Source organism: Fringilla coelebs, assembly GCF_963513975.1.
Source record: "Fringilla coelebs genome assembly, chromosome: 3".
NCBI lineage: Eukaryota > Metazoa > Chordata > Aves > Passeriformes > Fringillidae > Fringilla > Fringilla coelebs.
The window spans coordinates 91378219-91398211 of NC_140030.1; the positions used below are offsets into that span (position 1 = coordinate 91378219).

At 39.7% G+C, this 19993-nt stretch overlaps 1 protein-coding gene across 4 annotated transcripts in view; it reads right to left on the minus strand.

Moving 5' to 3' along the window:
• The window catches only part of UBR2 (ubiquitin protein ligase E3 component n-recognin 2), a 55528-nt gene extending 38295 nt beyond the window's left edge, over window positions 1–17233 (minus strand). For all 4 annotated transcript variants that reach the window (XM_084203149.1, XM_084203150.1, XM_084203148.1 and 1 more), the window contains exons 1-8: window positions 17093–17233; window positions 11663–11922; window positions 9230–9308; window positions 7756–7869; window positions 4840–4967; window positions 4457–4595; window positions 2665–2727; window positions 1303–1423 (exon numbers count right to left, since the gene is read on the minus strand). In XM_084203149.1, coding sequence (XP_084059275.1) covers window positions 1303–1423; window positions 2665–2727; window positions 4457–4595; window positions 4840–4967; window positions 7756–7869; window positions 9230–9308; window positions 11663–11922; window positions 17093–17170 — 982 coding nt within the window. In that variant the 5' untranslated portion in view covers window positions 17171–17233. The remainder of the gene's footprint in view (window positions 1–1302; window positions 1424–2664; window positions 2728–4456; window positions 4596–4839; window positions 4968–7755; window positions 7870–9229; window positions 9309–11662; window positions 11923–17092) is intronic.
• Between the last annotated feature and the right edge of the window lie 2760 nt (window positions 17234–19993).

Consider the following 19993-nt stretch of genomic DNA (forward strand, 5'->3'; position numbering starts at 1 on the left):
CAAGACATGGAAGGCAGTTCAAGTAAATGAGCACACTGGCCACAGACAAAATGTATCTATCTGTGCTGTTTACAAACAAACATGCCTTTTGCCCTTCTGAACCCTAAAGAACACAGCATTTAATGAGCTGAACTCTTCAGAACTTCAGAAACACTACATACACAACTCAAAATTCAGTACTTTCTTCTGCAATATGAGACATAAATGACAAGTCAAACTATCTTTTTGCAACTCTCATTTAGTGCTGAAAATTAATGACTGTGGCACCTGGCAAATGATGTGGCACAATACTGGGCTTAAAATGACAAAGACAGTGCCTGCCTACATGTTTCACTGAAAGGAAAATTTCCCACCAAAGGAAACTTTCTTCATAACTCCTATCTACTAATACCTGCTGTTCAAAAGTTTGATTTACTTATCTTTAAAATTTAAGCATAAACTACTTATGTTTCAAAAACAAGAACATGTTATAAAGACCCTGTGCATGAAATCTTGTTTTCCAACTATTAGTCTAATAAAACATACAGTCTCTGAAGAAATTATGCAGAACACATGTGCAATATGAAAGCTGAGTGCGCTTTGCTAATAACTCTTGCTAACATTTCCTGATTAAAAAAATACAAATTGAAAGGGGGTCTGTATCTACATTTCTCCATCTCAGCAGTTTGTCACTTTGCCTTTTATTTCCTCCCATACCCTATATTTTTACAATCTTATGATTTACCAGGACAAAGGGGGAATGAAGTAAAAAAAAACCTGAGCATTCCCATAAAATCTGATACTGTGCATCTTGATTCCTTTGAAGAAACCTCTTTTAAAAAATCTGATTAAGACTTTGTCAGCTTTTATACTTACCAAACCGTGCCACAAGTCCTTGCATTTTCTCTGTTCTACTTAGCAAAAAATCTGAAGCAATTGCTTTCATCTACATTCATCAAATTACTTCTGAATAATTTTGTTTTATCTAATCAGACAGGTTATTTTCAGCTTACTGCATTCATTTAAAAAGAAGTAGGGACTGAAAAAATAGCTTTTTGGCACTCTGCATTTGACAGCGAGTCTCAGCTTCTGTTCAACAGCAACTAAACAGAAAAGACTATGTAAGACTGGTAGCACTTTCACATGGAAGTTAGAATTCAGAACAGCATTCCAGTAAGAGAAAATAGAATGAAGTCTGACAAGTTATTAATAGCTTTGCCTTATACATTACATATCTCAAATAAGTAGACAAAATTGCTTCAGAAAATCAGCTCCTCTCACAAATATTCTCTATCTTATCTCAAAAAGATCAATTTTGCCCACCTGAATATCCAATAACACTGCCAAGCCAAGTTAGGAGCTTCAGACCAAAGCTCTGATGGGCAACAATAGATGAATGCATAACTTGCACTTTCAATGGCTTTGTCTGACGACTGGTATTTCTCTTAAAAAGAAAAGGAAAAAGGAGGCAATGCATATTTAAGTGAGGACTGGCATATACTTCTATACAGAAATGCAGCATTCCTGTGATTAATTTTGATAATTTATAATATTACTACATAATCTAATTACTGACACAGACATAGCAAACCCAAAAAAAGTCTGAATTTTGTTTATCCTATTAATATTTGAAGGACCTTATTATGCAATATCAGCATATTTAGGTCAAACCATTTTCCACTCTTGGCCTGTTATCAATGCTCACACTGATCTGCTGCATTTTACTGATAAGCAATCCCACGTTCAACCCAAGACAGCCATGCATATTTGTCCCTCTCAACATGACAGGCAAGTCACACCGCAGTCCACCATGGAAACTGACTGAACACAGACTACTTTCAAAAATACAAATTAAATACAAAGAGTTAAAATAAAAAAGAATTCACCCTCATCTATGTGTTAGAAAGCATAATAGATGTTACATATAAAAGCCATTTGTTTTTAGCCTACATGGGCAGCAAGTTAAAAATATTGCACAACATTATCTTTAAAAATATACTAATGCTTTCAAAATATCTTCAATAGTTAAAAAACAGTAACTCTAGTTGCAGCATTTGCTTTTCAAAGGTTGCAGTTATCATACATAAACTATTTATTTCATGTGATTAAATACCGCACTGCAGCAGTTAACATTCTCACATATTTACATGGAAGAATCTTGCAATATATAGATATTAATATATATCCATATATAAATGCATAGATGCAAAATGAAAGTATTTGCATTTTTACACTTGGATTCAATCAGTAATAATTTCCATAACTGTTGCTGTGGAAGACATAAGCAATAAGCAATATGAAAGACATACTATAGGAGAAAAATTGTAATAATTTCACTGATTTGAACTAGCATGTAATTCTAAAAGATACTTTCAAAGTTCCTGGCCACATCTGTTTTATGAAGGAAAAAAATTGTCTACAAACTTCTTTGTAGAAAATTATTATGGGTGTCAGGTAGGCCATAGTAGGAAAAAAACCCCAACAAAAGATCAACAACAACAACAAAAAACCCATAACCCAATATTTTGATACCTCTACTGTATTGTAAACAGAATCTCCAACACTTTGAACCATTAAAATGTAATGGGTCATTATGATAACAGTATGACAAATTGGGTAGCAAAACCTCCTTTTCCTTAAGATGAGGCAAGTAAGTAGATAGCATCCCTTACCCCCATTACTTACCACTATCACTGATTTTGCCTGATCACAGTATTGGAAGTCTCCGTATCGAACAGACCTACGACCCTGCAAATTCAGAAAGATGTAATGTTACCACCAGCTCCTAAACAGGGAGTCCCAATTCTGTGTTCTACATTAGCATAAAAAACACAATAAAAGCCTCAGATGCATGTTAACTACTCTGCCCTTCATGCTAATTTCACTTTTTAAAGTACTGTATATAGTTAGATACTTGGATTTCCCAAATGCACCCTGTGCTTTTAAAAAGAAGATAAAATTGTACCACATATTCATTTACCTGTTACATTAAGTTTTATGTGTATAACATTGTTCTTATGATGAACAATGAAAAGAACTACACTTCTTTTATTAAAATACTGAAAACATCAGTGTAAGATTGATTAGTGCAATACAACAATTAGTACAAAGGCATTATTCATTAGTTTTGATATAACTTGAAGATATTTCAGATATTTCAGTGCCTTTTAAAAAACAGATATTAAAGTAAACTGGTCTTTTAAATATACAACAGAAGCACTTGTTTTATTCCAAAAGAAGCTTTTCAGTCTTTCTCTACTGTCAATCCACACATCAAAACAGATAATTGATTGAATTTATAGCGTATTGCAGACACGAAAACTTACTGGCATTTCAGATCTGATGCCAAATCACTGCTTCAGGCATTACATTCTCATTTCTTTCACACACATGCTCATGTACATAGGCATTCATGTATGCATTTAGAAGTAGAAGGCCATCAACAGCAGAGAAAAATTTGAGTGTATCCCACAACACACAGCACATGCTTAGGTCAGCTCATATTCAGGGCTAAGATGTGAATCCTTTGGTTACCAGTATCACAAAATATAGACCAGTGATAACACAAAACCAAAATCTAGTTCAGAGTCAAGTAATATGAAGTGGTTATATTTCCTGCTCCATTGACCTCCCTGAAGTACTTTAACCACCCAAAATGACATTCCCATTGCTATCTGGGAAAAGATTTCCTCCCCACACCAAAACCCCAAAAATAGGCACAAGCCAGTAAGTCAAGTAAAAAAGATTATTTTTTTTTATGTCAACTGCTTACAGGTTCATTGCAAAAATAACAAGGTGCAGTTAACCAATGAAGTATCACTTTCTTTAAAAAAATGACCATCAGCCACACTACAAACACAGCTCACAGAGTGCTTCTGAAACTGAAATATACTAGTTACAATTATATTCAGCATATAGTGATTCTGAACTCACTGTTCCTCCTAAAAACTATGCTAAATGCTTCTACCTCTTCCTGACACCGTAATCTCACAATTATGAAAAAGAAAATAAAATTAAATTTAAAAAAGAAATCATGAACAGTTCCACAAGCACCAGAAAGAAAGCAGTCAGTTATGGATTTTATCCCTCACACTTAACTGGTAGTTATTCTGAGAAGTATTTCCTATGTTTGGTGCATATTTAGGGGCTCTTTCAATGTCAGCTCCATGGTTCAGCCAAAGCTGCTGCCCATTTTTGACAGAGTGAGAAACACCTTGGTATTTACACTTATAAGACCTACTAGAATACATTTACATTGAAACACATTCAGTATCAGGTCTGGTTTGGACTGGCCAAATAGTATTTAGGCACTGAGACATTTAGAGTTTAGTATTAAGGCATTTTAGGGTAGTATGACACACAGGACTCACAGACTCACATTAACCACATGCTTTGGGAAAACAGACTAAAGTAAGTACAGCCATAAAACAAACATTAGGTCAAGGTAATTAAAAGTTCTATCAATTAATTCACTTACATCTCTATCTACTGTTGTTGCAAAGCCAATGGCTTCCTTCTGTGTGCAGTTGACAGCCTTCTGAAGAGTATAAATAACCTGTTCATAGGTATGGACTTCATCATTAAACAGCATGCAGTAGTAAGTGTCACTCTTCTCACTTCAAAGCAAAGATTGAATTTATGTCACTCAAAGCAAGGATTGAATTTATGTCATTTAAAGCAATGTTAAAAGTGAGAGCAAAGGAAAAAATATGAGAAATACAAATCTACTACAATTATTGTATACAAAATATTTCTGACAACTTTAGGAAAGGCAGAAAAGATTCTTAAAATCAGAACCTGCGTTTTCAAATGTAAAGATCTGTAAACCTTTAAAAGGCAGAAGACAAATATTATACTTACATCATTTCTAGTCCAGGCAATTCATTTTCCTTCTCCCATGTTAATATATCTACTGCATATTTAAATGCAATGGCAAAAATATTATAAGCTCTTGCTACCATATCTTCTGGTAAGTGCACAAGAGGATCCTGGAAAGGAAATATAAATAGCAAATGAGAAATTAAATGACATTCAAAACAAACTGTCAAACTTGCATCTCTCTTTATCAGAGATGATGTAAGTATCTTTAATGATGTCTTTCTTTAAATGACTTTTCAGTTGAAAGGAACAGATTCAATAATCATCCTGTTTTCTTCTTCCAGTTCTACACTGACAGCTACCAAAGCTCTAATCTAGCATCCAGTACCTGAATGTTAACTTGCCTCTGATCACCCATTTACATTTTCACACATTCTTCCATTCTCAGTCTCCTTGTTCTCACTCCTGCACACCTTTTGAGATAGTTCTTTGGAAGAACTTTAACCTCAGCTGCATTAAAATGTGCTTCTTCTGCTATGCCTTCAAAACCATAATTTCAAATCCCTTTATCTTTTGTTCCACTTATCATTATTAGTAAACTGCAGAATAAAAAGGACCATGCATCTCTTGTCCTGTTTTATATGCAGCATGCATTGAAAGGCATAAGTCTTATCTATTCAGGCTTATACAACATGCAGCACACTGGCATCATGATTTATGATGCACGTCTCCTATATGCTGTGGTATATAAATAATTAACTGCTGAAATGTAAATAGGTGTTTCATAATGATTTGTCCACGTCTCAGTCTTGCTCACAGAGAGCTGCTTCCCTTTTGTCTGTGGACTGTGCACCCATTTGTGCCCACTCTGTGCTCTCCATTTGACAACTGCAGCAGCCCTACAAACCTGTCCTGCTCTCTGTGCCAGAGCAGAATGGAGGCTGTTGCCGGTGGGGGAATGGCAGTGTGGAGGGAGAGGAAGAGGAGAGCTGCCTCAGTTTGCCAAGTCAAATGGACCACTTTTTGGAACAGCAAATGAGAATCACTGGCAAGTGCAAGTGCAAGTACCACTGCCATTTCACTCCAATCCATCTCAAGGATGGTGAATTGAAAACATTATAAACCTCTTCTCTTAAGGAAGTTGTCTTTTACTCTATCAAAATTTTGATAACAACTAGCTCCTCTTCTATAAACCTGGAAAGGGAATGCTGCATGGCCTGCAGGTCACCTGGATATACACTGGGTCACTGACTTGATTCACCATTTGATATTTTGACACATGTGTTATTGCTAGACAATTAAAATATTTAACAGTGGCCCAGTTTCTGGTTTAGGATTACCTAATACGAAATTCTGTGCTCCACTACAGCTTAGGATGTATAAAAATGGTCACATTTCTCAACTTAAGTCTGCATCATCTAAATGAGGCTCTTGACAGTCAGCAATTCACCTGTACTAATAAAGTTTATCCGCTCCACCCCAAGACTCTTTGGGAATATTTGGAAGCTTTACAAGAGTGGTAAGAACTGCCATTTCCGTTTCTTTTCTTCCCTCCTTCATTAAAACATGAAGAACTATCAGACACCAAAAGCAAAGGCAAACCATAAGCAGCAACTCTCCCTCCACTCCCAGCGCTTTCAACAAAGGTACATAACTGGGCAAGGCAGAAAACAGGCTCCAGTTATGCTCAACAAACCATCCTTAATCTACCTCAAACACAACACTGCATAAGAGCTCTCAATCTCCCTGGTTCTGGGGAAGAAACACAAAGCCTGCCCAGAACCTTGATTTTTCTGTCAGGCACACTCACTGTGTGAGTATCTTTGGGCACAGAAGTAGCAGTCCACCCAAGGTTTCATAACAACAATTTCCTAAGGCTGCTGACTAATGTAAACTAGCATGTAGACCAAGTGGTGAGTCCAGCAACAGTGCTAGAGTCTTAGGGCTGAGAGACTGAGAACAGATTTTCGAAAGACCACTGTCATTGAAAATACAATTACAGTTGCTTCACTTAAACCATGAGATCAACAAAATTACTACCAATGCTTGCCTTAGATGTTCCCTTTTAAAAAAATCTCACAGAAGTTATACTATGTAAGAATGGATGTGAGTGGCTAGGTCAGAAGCCAAATTAGCCACACACATTCCTGAGATGTAATAACAGATAAGAAGATTATAAGCAGAAGACAGAATGCTTCTTTAGTCTCCAGTAACTTAAGACACTAACACTTCCCACACCAAAGATGGTACCTACAATTTTAAATGGCCATTGGTAATCTTTCCTTCTACAACCACGTTAAATTTCCTTTCAAGCATGTATAAACTCTAAACAATACTGTTTTGCAGTGGTTAGTCCAACTCCAGCTTGAGTTCTTCCTGTAAGATGTGGCACATCCTTTTGCATTTAATATGTCCAAGTTATTATGCTCTGATTCTGTGGTAAAGGCGTGTTCTCTATTTACCTTCTCCATACCAAACAAGCTCTTTTAGAGACTTCTGCCTTACATCTCCAATATGAATTTCCTGTGACAGCAACATACTTTGATTTTTAAAAATCTGTGCACTTCCCTTTGGTAAGAATCAAAATATTTGTTGCACAGACAGCTGAATTTGGCTTCTTGGTGCACATGATTACATAGAGTTTGGGTTTTTTTTGCATGTGGCAAAATGTCTTGACCTCTCGGAATATACAGAAAAACAACAAAACAGCTAAAACTGCAGAGGTGACACAGAACATACAAAATTAAGCCTTTAAGTAGAAAACATTTTAAGGAACTTCTTATATATCTTCTTCTAAGATACATAATTTTTGTATAACACTGTTGTTCAAATATTACTGCTGAAGTTCCTACAGCCTCTCATGCAGACTAAAAATAACCTCAAGTGAACGATTTATATATACACACATATATACACAGTTAACAATGTTTTAAAACATGATGCCTCAATTGTAATTACCTCTTCTTCTGCAGTTTCTGAAGTGTTAAGTTCATGCTTTTTACAGTAAGGACCTTCCTTCCAAGCTTCTGTATCACCACAGTCACAGAAACCTCCTCCACCTGATGTTGTCATCTAGAATTATTTAAAAACAAAGCAGTTCATGTGAATATGCATATATATCATACATGCACATTAAGAAATGAGCAGTCACAGCTGTACTACAAAAGCAGTATCACAACACCCCACAGCTGAAAGCTTGTCTACCTCATCAGTGTGCCTATGTCAAAAGAAAAAAAACCTGAACAACAAAACACCTTCAAATACCTCCATTCTGCCCCACTTGAAGTTTTCAAATTTCCTGAATCTATTACTTGCCATGGCATCTGTACTTTGCCAAATTCTCACAGTTTTAATCTATAAAGCTAAATCATTTACAGGGCACTGTCATACAGTGAGTGAAAGATGTGCTTATGACAAAAGGAATTGAGAGACTTAAACTTTTCACATATGTAAGCACAGAAAAAAAGCACTGGAAAATTTTAATGGTATATTCACAGTGTTTTAATAAAATTTATTTTAAAGACTATCTTGAGTTAATAAGTGTAATAATACTTTTTTAAATCACACCTATTAACTGATGCATAGAAGAATTCTTTCACCTATTTTTGGCATACTTGATATACTCTATACATACAGGCATATCTCACAGTATCAACAAAACTAGATGGACATTCGAAAGAACATTTGCTTACACTTTTGGATGTTACTTAGACTTGTTAATTCAATAGGCTTAAAAACTAAAAACCTATGTACAAGAAGTAAGTTGGTATTAGCAAATTTGGCAGGGTTTCTTGATAAAAGTTCTTGGAGTTTTTTCCTGAATCCTAACGCTCAATGTGACCATGCAGTAAACAGATTTACATTAGCAGCAGTGCAGTATTATAAAAAACAGATTTACAGAAAGGCTGCATTGGTAGTTTTCACTTCTTATTTAAAAACACACCAACGTCTTCTTGGCTTTGTTTGCAGGGTTTTTTAAACTAATCTGTACAATTAATAACAGTATATTACTAAAATAAACAGCATTTACAGTTTTTTTTTTTATTTAACTTCATGTTTAAGCTTTACATAGAAGTAGCTTCTTAATAAAGGTTTTTCAATAGCTTTTAAAAACAGTCAAACACAAAAGTCAGAACAATTCAAAACCCAAGTCTAAACCTGTAAAATTCACTAAAGGGCATGTGTTAAAAATAACATACATTTGTAAACTTAACTGTTGCATATAAAATTTAATTGCTCAATATTTTAAAGTGTTAACTTCCAGAAGTTACACAGATGAAAACACTAAAGTTCACAGAGGATTGCTGCAGACATTCAGAACTTTGTGTTCATTCAACAATTGGAAATTCTGTATACATTCTCAAACTTGAAACTGTTTCACACACACACAAAATGACTAATAACTATGTCATTTTCCTGCAAGATCACTAACCCTGTATCGGTGCTCTCTGTGAATGCTTCCAAGAAAGCATTCCATGCACAACACACAAGTTGGGTCAACTGCGCAGTCTCTGAGAACAGCAACAACAGAAAGAAAAAAAAAAAGCATTAAACACTTGCTTTTGCCTTAACACATTTTACAATAGATAATTTTCAAATACCACCAATATCAACCTTCCAACTAATGTATATATTAATCTGAAAGAGGAAAGGGATGGCTTTAAAGAGGATAAACAAATAGAAAAAAAATCTCTCACAACAGAAGAGCCTTTAAAATACTGTGTGGGTAGTATGTCTAGTCTGGGTAATACAGACATTGCCTTCAAGAGGTGAGACAAGTATACAGGCAAGTAAACAGATGAATTACATAACCCAGAATAAACCCAAGTAAGTTCTCTCAAGTACAGAGCACCAGCATTAATGATCTCCAGCAATCAGAGAAGACATTTTTCATTGAACACTGGGAAGAAGGATCGCACGCAACAGACTAAATCAAACCTCTGCTTCCAAGTTCAGCCCTACATGCTCACTGATGAGTTGCAAGAACACAATTTTCTCAACCAGGAGATCACAGACCATACATAATAAGGTCATCTACAAACCCTCCTGTATTAGACAGAAGGAGTATTTCTAGTAAAATGGGCTAAACCAAATGAGACAATCAAGCATTTCATTTAACTGTCTCCCTGAAAAACACAGAAAATGCACAAACTCATGTAATGCAACTGACTTCAAGGCACCTCAAGATTAAGGCAGGTGGGCTTTGCAACATAAAAATTAATAGCAAGGGAATGTCTGTCTTACAATGATGGTTATTAAAACCAGAATTCAGAGAAACAACTTATTTTGTTCAAAAGAAAACACTAGAGATCACATGAAATTTCATTATCAAAATTTCTCTTAATTTCATGTAACCAAAACAAATGATGGCAACCATGACTTACTATGCACATGTGTTTTCTCCAGAGGAGCCACTAAAGGTGAAAATGTCAAAGCAAAATTACACAATACTCTTCTCTTTTAGAAGTTTATATCCGTGGTATTATTTTTTTTAGATTTAAAAAAACCAACAAACTACCACTTAATGCAACAACGTGCATGCAGGATTTGGTAAATCAGTTCTACAATATAGAATGTTGATTCCTCAGAGCTCTAAACTTGTGGCAGCATACTTACAAATTCAGTACCATTTGTCAAGTACTTGTCTCAGACAAGTAACTGTGCCTACACCTAAAGCAGAAGCAGACCTGAAAGTTGCACAACTGCACAGAAAATCCACTGCTTTTTAATGTGGACTTGGAAAATAATTCTTTGCTGTATTCCACAAAAGCTTAACTTAAATTCTCATTATTCTTCACTACCAGCCATAAGCTGAAGAAAATTAGCACACAGCAGGAATCAAATGTTTCCTGATCACCAAAAAAAAAAGAGAGGGACTCTATCCTCAGTGATCAAATACTGTTCATATGGAGCAATGAAAATGTTGGGAAGTCTAATTTTCTTCTAAACACACTTGCTTTTTCAAGACCAACAACTCAGTATGCATCTGAAGCACCCACCAGTTTAATCTTATCTCTCTCATTACAAAGAGGTCTCAAAGCATTTCCAAACCCAAAGGCCAGTAAGGTATTATGTTTCTAGAAGAGGAGAGCACTAGAAAGAAAAATTCTTCCACTATCATTCTCTCCTCATAAATGAAGGCGGTGGAAACCCAGACAAATAAACCCTTGAAATTAGAGAGACATTCTGTCCCCATGTCACCTCACCAAGTGTTCAAGTGTCCCAGTGAGTGGTGGAAACCACACAAAATGACAGGAATTTGTGACACAAACAAAACTTTAAACTACAAACAGTTCAGAAAATAGAAGATGAAAATGAACCTACAGCTAGTAATACAATGGCTTAAAACTGAAGATTCTTTTAAATACTTGTAATTGGTCAGGAACTTTCTGTTCTCTTTAAAGTAAAAGTATTTTTAGAGAGATCTAGAGATAGAGGTAGGGAAGGAGCTAGAAGCTGATATGCTTGTTTTAAGCATCTGATAGATTGGTTTAGGAGGTCATGGAAAGAGGTCTAAAAGACAAGATCAACACGAACAGCTGATATTAAACACCCAAAAGGCACACACATACGCTTGCCCACTTCTGATTAATGCCCTTAAATCATCCTGAAAGGTCACCCCAAATTCTTTCTTAATCTTGCATTTCTTTTGTACAGAAAACACTCTACATTATACTAATTAATATTTTTCCATTTATATATCTGTAATGTTAATTTTCCGTGATCCCACTTGCCATGAAAGACTGCAAGGTTACTTTAAAAATATATTTCGGTTTTTAACTTTTCATTAGGACAGTACATTCTTATTGCAAAATGTTCCATGACTTCACAAATCATAAATACTTCCCACATTAAGTTGAACTACCTGCAAGAATACGTAGGCTCTCCCACTTTAAAGACGCGGCCACACAGATGGGAAGGTTTGTTTGCTTGCTCAAGCTTTGGAAAACCAAATGCAGGATCTTCACCACAAAGATACCATTCCATTGGTCCCAGCAAAACGTGTTGTGCCAGCATGTCTTCTCTCTGAGGGGCAGGGTTGGGACCCCTGCAGTAAATTTTTGGTACATAATAGGCCAGATGCTGGTATACTTCTTTTTGAAGGTCATTTGCTTGCAGCCATTTCTTTTATATTAGAAAAAATGAGAACACAAATTCTTCATTAATAAACACACCAAACATAGTTCTAGCCATATAGGTTATTTTATTTCTACATGAAATATCTAAAATGTCACTGCAAAACTAGAAAGGCATGCTTCCTTTTAAGTGTTAAATCTAAATGATCACAAAGACAGACGTTAGGAAAGGAAGAATTTGTTTCCTTGCTCACACATTTTATCCTTTTGACATACAGAAGATTTAAGAGAAAAATTCACTAAAATTTCCTTCCAGGATGATGAATGGCCAGTAAAATGTTGGCAGTGATTTTTAGGATACAGTGATTTTTAGGCCTAGACTATGTTGGTCACATTTCTCTGGAGTGCAGACAGATCCTGCCAGCTTGAGACACAGAGGATCAGTGGGAGCCTGGAGTTGGCAAGGAACAGAGACAAAAAGTACATGGAGAAAAGCAAACACAGCATTAGGTAACAGTCCCTTTCTCATTTAATTTCAACAAATCACCTGTGAAAATGAAGGAGTTTTGGTTTCTCCTTCAACCAAAATAACTCATCTGAATTACTATTTCAAGTGTGATGTCAGATCCATTAATTCTTGCACTGGGTTTGTGAGGCAAGGTTTTGGTAGCAAGGGGGCTACAGGCTGGCTTCTATTAAAGCTGCCAGAAGCTTCTCCATGTCCCAGAGAGGCAGCACCAGATGGCTCAAAGATGGACCCACAGCTGGCCAAAGCTGAGCCCATCAAAGACAGCAGCAGAACTTCTGGGATAACAGTTTTAACAGGGAATAGCATATTTAGGGGGACAAAAAGAACAGCTGGGAGATGTGAGAAAGAATATGGGAGAATAACAGCTCTGCAGACCCCAAAATCAGTGCAGAAGGAAGGGCAGGAGGTGCTTCAGACACCAGAGCAGAGATCTCCCTGCAGTCCATGGAGGTCCAGCGGGGAACAGAGATCCACCTGCAACTCATGGGGGATCCCATGTTAGATAGAACAGCTGGATGTTGCTAAGAGGCTGTGACTCCACAGTAGGAAGCCAAGGCGGGAGCTGGCTCCTGACAGGACCTGTGAACCCATGAGAGACAATCCCAAGCTGGAGCAGGTTTGCTGACAGGATTGGTGACACCACGGGGAACCCACACTGGGCAGCCTGTTCCTGAAGGACTGCACTCCCTGTGAGACACCCAGGCAGGAGCAGCTCATGAGGAACTGTAGCCCATGGGAAGGACTGACACTGGAAAAGCTCATGGAGGACTGTCCCCCACAGGAGTGACCCCACACTGGAAAAAAGGAAGGATGTGAGGAGTCCTCCCCTTGAGGTGGAAGGAGTGCAGGGACAACATGAGGAACTGACCACATCCTTCATTCTGCATCAACCTGTCCTTCTCAAGGGGAGGAAGCAGGGAAAACAGGAGTGAACCTGACCCAGGGAAGAAGAGAAGTTTGGGGGGGAAAGGGTTTTTAAGATTTGGTTTTGTCTCTCATTACCCTACTCTGATTTGATTGGTGATAAACAAAATAAATTTTTCCCCTAGTCTCTTTTGAGTCTGCTTTGCCAATGGCAGTAACTGGTGAGTGACCTTTCCCACTCCTTATCTCCACCACAAGCCTTTTTTTGTATTTTCTCCCCTCTCCAGCTGGGGAAGGGAGTGAGAGAGCAGCTTTGGTGGGTATTTGGCACCCAGCCAAGGTCAACTCACTACAATTCTCCTAGTCAATCAATTGTAAAAAACAATGTTGGCCGTTTTTAAAAGGCATCAAACCACAGAACTGCCCTAAGCCACTTAAAAACTCACAGCTTCCCCTAGTTTGGTCCCCCCCCCACCCTGCTATATACACACAGAATTTAAAAAATACTCGAGGTCAACATTTGTTTTATTTCTGCCTTGTGGATAACAAATTTAGAAAGGTTTAAACTGTAAGTTAAGACTGCAAGGTTTTTATAAGGAACAAATGGGAGCAAGCAGATACTGCAAGTGTCCACTGATTAAATCTTGTGTTACATAAACAGCCTCAGCATGCCATTTCTCATTGTAAATGTGACAACCAGATACCCCCTGGAGAAAGAGTTTAAAATCAGCCTAAAACTGTACATGAAAATGCAGAATTAATTATGCCAAAATAAATGGGTTTGATCAAATATTAGAGCTTGATTTACTCTGAATTATTTATAACTTACTTTAAAGAACTTATGTTTGAAATAACACAGTTGTAGTAAGTTCCTCAGGATACAGACAGAGTCAGCTGAGCATCTGTGCAGACTGGCTGCATTTTTGCCTTTTTTAAAATATACTGAAGTAGTTTCATTTATTAGATATGTTTTTCTGAAGTAGAATTTGGTATTTCAAAAAACCCTAATTCGTCAGGGTGTTTTCTTCACTTCTCTTTTCCTAAGTTTGACTAAATCTTTCTATATTCATCTAGCTTTGATGGTAAAAGCCCCATTTTTTCCCAAGGAAGTCCATGGGAAGAGGTTGCCAAAAAGCCATAGCCAAGAATCTAGAAATCTACAGATTATCTCACCATTCCCACCACGATTCAGAGAATACCATAGGAAAAAAAAGATTAAAAAGTAAAGTTTTAAACAAGAATTTAATTTTTTCCATCAGTTCATTCTTTTCCTCTCCTTTCATCAATTTTGCCAAATTGCTACTACTGCCAGGAACCAACTCAATCACAGTGGCAGTGACTTAATCTTTTCCATGATTTCCATTTAATAAGCTTGGTTTTGCATTATTTTCTATAGCATGTATGAGTTATTAAAGTGCAGGAATTTTTCGGCAAAATATCTTTAACATCAGTCTTTCAATTCAGCAGTATATTACTAATTTCTATCTAGAAAACACACAGTGCATATTAGCACCACTACAAGCTCAGACAAATACCTAAGCAGAGAAAGTTCTTGTTCCTCGAGTAAATGGCTTTCCCATCCCAAAAATTCTGGGAGTAGCTGTCTGAGAGTTAGGTGTGGCAATGATGAACGTCATCACACTTAAATCTGTTTGTGGAGCCAGTTCTATACACATAACCGCGCATACAGTTTTGAAAATCAGATCCTGGATGAAATAGTATCAGAAGGAAATCCAGGCTACTAGGACAAGGAAACAGATGTGACTCTAAGAGCTGCCAGGAAGGCAACTCACAGGTCTGCTGTGCAAGTAAGACTGTTAATAGAAATAGATACATAGGTATAACACAGGTTGCACTGCCTTTATAAATCGCTACCTGGGGAGCACTGAACTCCAGAAAAAACTACTCAAAACTTTGGAATTTGTTCTTTCATAAAAGCATTCTGCATTTAGGCAAGGTTTCAATTAGTATTTGTCTTTCTTCTACCCTGAAATACCACGCAAGACAAGTTAATATTCTACTCTCCCAAGAGAGTAGAATATTAGCTTTCAATAAAAAGGGAAGTGTATTCCTCTTCACTTCCTCCCTCTTCACACTTACTCTCCTGGAACAACTTTACTGGGGAAAAAAAAAAAGTGCAAAGTATTGATCAAACAACACCTTACATAAGTAAATACCTAATGGTTCATCAGGGTTTCTACTAAATTCCCATCTAAGTAAGAGATACCAGGAGAACAAAATGTAGAATACTAATAAGCCATAAAATAACTCACTTGTCTGTTTCAAAAGCTAAAAGGTACAATTTATGGGGTTTTTAGCTTCACAAAAAAAAAAAAAAAACAACTTGCACGTAGGCTCATGTTATGTTAAACTTATTTTTATTATTTTTGTTCTTTGGAAGTTTATCATTAAGTTGCTGCCATGACAAACTGAAGCCTTAAGTGCAGCAACTTTTGCCTTGGGTTAGTATTTGTTTTGTTAATAATGGGCTATCAGCAAAGTAATGCTATCAGCAAAGGAGGCAGAAAAACCACACCAGATTTGAATGATAGATTTCAGAACTGGAGCTTGTGCAGGTGATGACAAATAAAAATGAGAAAGAATTGACTACATTTAAGCTGGCACTGCTACCTACAGCAAATTCCTAAATGTATTCCCCTGGGTTCATGATTGCCTTGAGTTTACCTACAGTGTGACCCAAAAAAACCATCTGCTATTCACACAGACAAGGTAATTTGGGCTCAATTTTGGACTACTTTATAAGTGTTTGATGGAATTATTTGGTTTGCTGTAGAAAAGAAGCAAGACTAATCCTGGAGCTAAACTAGCTAGCATATAGCTAACTGTGCACATTCGCCCATCTAATCATACCTTTGTCTGCACTGAAGATACAAGCATAATCTGAGGATAATCTGAATTGTAAAGTCTTTTATTTTCATTTGGAAACAGCCAATGTAATTCCCATTGAGACACACACAGACAGCTCTTCAAGGTTTTAGCCTACCAATATGCACATGAGCAGTCTCAAAAATTTAACACACACATCCAGTTCCTCAAATGCCCAAGTGTCTAAATGGACAAACATTTAGGTCAGAAACAAAACTTCCTCCTAAGACTTCACCCTCGAAACTACATACCTCTTTTAACCACTCTTTGTAAGAACAGGAAAAGTATATAAACAGAAGTAGATTTTTTCAAATGTTACACTGATTTTACTAATATTTCCTCTTACAAACACCTCATTCTAATAATCCTAAAATTAACTACTGCAAGTTTTTCTAGAACCGCATCTTAAAGAGTAGGGAGGAAGGAAAAATCCTGTAATAGCACTTCAACACTGAAAAGCGTATTTGGGGTGAGACATGCACCTAAATTAATAGGGAGGGGGGATCTCCTCAGGTCTAGGCGTGATTGCCGGCAGAGAGAGGCGAAGGGGCAGCAGAGGCGAAGGAAGGTAACTTCAGGAAGCAGTTAAGGAAGGGGCGATAAGCTCGGCCGCCCCCGGCAGGGGATGGCCACGGCCAGGCGGCTTCCAGGGAGCCACCTGCGCCAGCCGGCACAACAGGAAAAGCTGGCTGATCGCTGCCATGGACTTCGGCTGCTGCAACAGCGACGCTGGCGACAACAGCGCGCTGAGGCCACAGCGGGACGCCGCTGCCGGCCGGGGGTGCCCTCAGAGCCAGCCCCGGCAGGGACACCCCCTCCCGGAGAGCTCCCTCGCCCCGCCGAGCGGCCTCGCCCCGGCCTCGGGAACGGCTCCCCAGGCCGGTGCCTGCCGCGGCCTCCGAGCCCCCACTCCCTCCCCGCGCCGGGCCCGCCGCCTCACCACGGCGATCTCCTCGGCGGAGCACTCCAGCAGGCTCTTGTCAATGGCCTGCACCTCCGCCTCCAGGTCCGCCGCCATCTTCTGCCTCCTCCTGCCCCCTGCCCCGCGCCGCCGAGGCCGAGGCCGGGACAGCCGGAACGGGGCCCGGGCGGCCGCCCAGCCCGGGGAACACACACTTCCGCCCCGCCTCCCGCACGTCAGCGGCCGCCGCGCCGCGTTCTGGGGGCTGCAGTCCTTGCGTGGCGCTGCTCGGCCGACACACGGCGTTCCGTGCCGGGGGCCGCAGGAGCTGCGGGGCCGAGCCGGCAGGCGGTACCCACCCCCGGCCGCCTCCGCGGGCCGCCTGCCCTTCTCGCCTCACGGAATCCCAGGATCACATCTGCTCCAACGTCCCTGCTCAAGCAGGTCATCCCAGAACACACGGCACAGGTTTTCTTTCAGACGGTTCTTGAGTATCTCCAGTGAGGGAGACTCCACAGCCTCTCTGAGCAATCCGTTCCAGTGCTCAGTCACTGCACCGTAAAGAAGTTCTTTCTCAAGTTCAGGTGGAAGTTCTGTACATCACTTTCTACCCCATGCCTCTTGTCCTATTGCTCAGCAGCACTGAGAGGAGCCCTGCTCCATCCTGGTAGACATTGATGAAGTCACCTCTCAGTCTTCTCCAGGCTGAACAGGCCCAGCTCCCTCAGCCTTTCCTCCTAAGAGAGATCCCCTCAGTCATCCTCACTACCCTCCGCTGGACCTGCTGCAGAAGCTCCACATCTCTCTTGTACCGAGGAGGCCAGAACTCGACACAGCACTCCATATGAGCTTCACCAGAGCTGAGTAGAGGGGCAGGGTCGCCTCCCCCGACCTGCTGGCAATGCTCTTCCTAATGCACCCCAGGATTTTGACGGCTGCCTTGGCCACAAGGTCGCTGCTGGCTCACGGACAGCTTGTTGAACAGCAGCACCACCAGTTTGTTGTTCACCAGTCTCCCTCAGTGCCAAGGGCTGTCTGGAACTGGGGACATCTCCAGTGCAGCTGGCAAAGCTGGGTGCCCCCCTCGGCTGAAACGCCCTTGTCAGCGCTGCCAGCGGGCAGTGAGGGCTCCCTGGAAGCCTCCGACATTCCATGCAGGTGGAAAGAAAACAAACTGGTAAATTATATGAATGCGGCATCTATGGCTTTAAGACAAGTGTTACCAAATAGCAGAAGCTATAAATTCTGTTGCTCAGTGTTATGAGTACAAAAAGAGTTACCCATTTTTTTTTTTAAAAGGGTTGCAGAGTTATAAGTTGAGTTGGGAGCTGATTGCTGGCCAGGGAGGGTTCTTTGTTAGCTGCGTGTTGTAATCACCTGTTAAGAGTCCGTCGTTAACCCTCTATTGTTGAGAATTCCCCTTTTTTTGTCAGGACTACCTTGCCTGCGGGTGGATGGCTCTCCTCAGACGGTGAGGGGGGGAGACATTGGAGTAAATGCAAAGTAACCTCGGACCCAGAATGCAATGAGACAGGACCCCCCCCCCCCCCCCCCAAATCCAGGAAAAGACCTGGATTTGTCTTTTCAACGAGCCAACCCAGAATTAGGAGATCGAGGTGATGTCTGGATATACGGGACAAGGTCCAGAGCCGGCAGAGACGCTGAAAACCGTTGTTGCCCCTCACCATAACCTAAAAAAGGTGTCAGTCGGAGCCAGGACCCCTGGACACTAAACCTAAAGGTGAACACGGGGTATATGCCCAGTGCGCGTGGTGAAGAGCAACTCTGCCTTATAGGGAACAAAGCTGCACTTTTTTTCCTCCTCCAAATCACTCTCAGGAGTGGCTGCAGGGGGATGGTGGACCTGTCAAGCCTTGAGCTGATCACCTTAATAAAAACATTAAAAAAGAGAAACATTTTGTGCCCTACTTATTCACTCAGCTTCCAGGGGGCCACCAAAACTGAGGCACGGCTTGCTCATTCAAGTGGAGAGGCCAGTCTGCTTCTCAAAAAACAAGCCACCACCATGAAACCCAGCAAACAGTCATCCTCCATAACTCCTTTTCAGCACATACAGGCTCAGCATTTTGTGAGGCCTTTCTGAGAACCTGCTGTACCACTCCTGTACCCATGGGCTTGCCTTGCACCTCTGTAATTACAGCTGGGCCCAAACCAAGCAGACGTGTCTGACCGTGCGGGCAGCCACGGGGCACCTGAGCGTGCTGAGGTTTAAAAATACACCTTCCTTCACTTGCTGGCAACTTCTGCATGGACAAAAGCACAGACTGAGTACTATTTCTACCTCACACCTCCTATCAGCCTTCATGGCTGAGATAAGGACTCACCAGCAGGATGCTAACCTAGCAAATCCTGCTGAGGAAATCTCTGCTCTGGAGAATTTACACTCTCAAATCTAGACAATGCATGGGAGGGGAATAAACAGGTAGGAAAGGCAGACCAAGTCATAACTGCCTGCAGAACTAGCTGAAGGCACCTTAAAATGTTGCCTTTGCCAAACAGTGCTAAGTTACAGCAAAGCTGTCCATTGAGAGTGAGTGTGGCTTCACATCTTATATTCCTTAAAACTTTGTAAGCATTCTCATAGTAAGTAGGCATGGTTGCTTCTTCCGTTTTTTTAATCTCCTTTTCTCTCCCTTCTCCTCATTCTTCCCTCAATTAATAATTTAAATATCGAGTTTCCCAAGAATAAGCATAAATTCCTTTTGTGTGTACCCTTCCTATATGCAGGGTACATATTTTACTGTACTTATTTTTATCTCCTTTGCCACTTCTTAGGTAATTGTTCTTAAAATGCAGAAAATAATTATATATTCCTTAGAAGATCAGTAAAGCCCACACTATTTCTCATTCATGCACTGTGCATGCCTAAGGAATACAGAATATGAATCTTCCTTGGAAAATAGCACAGGGTGAAGGAAA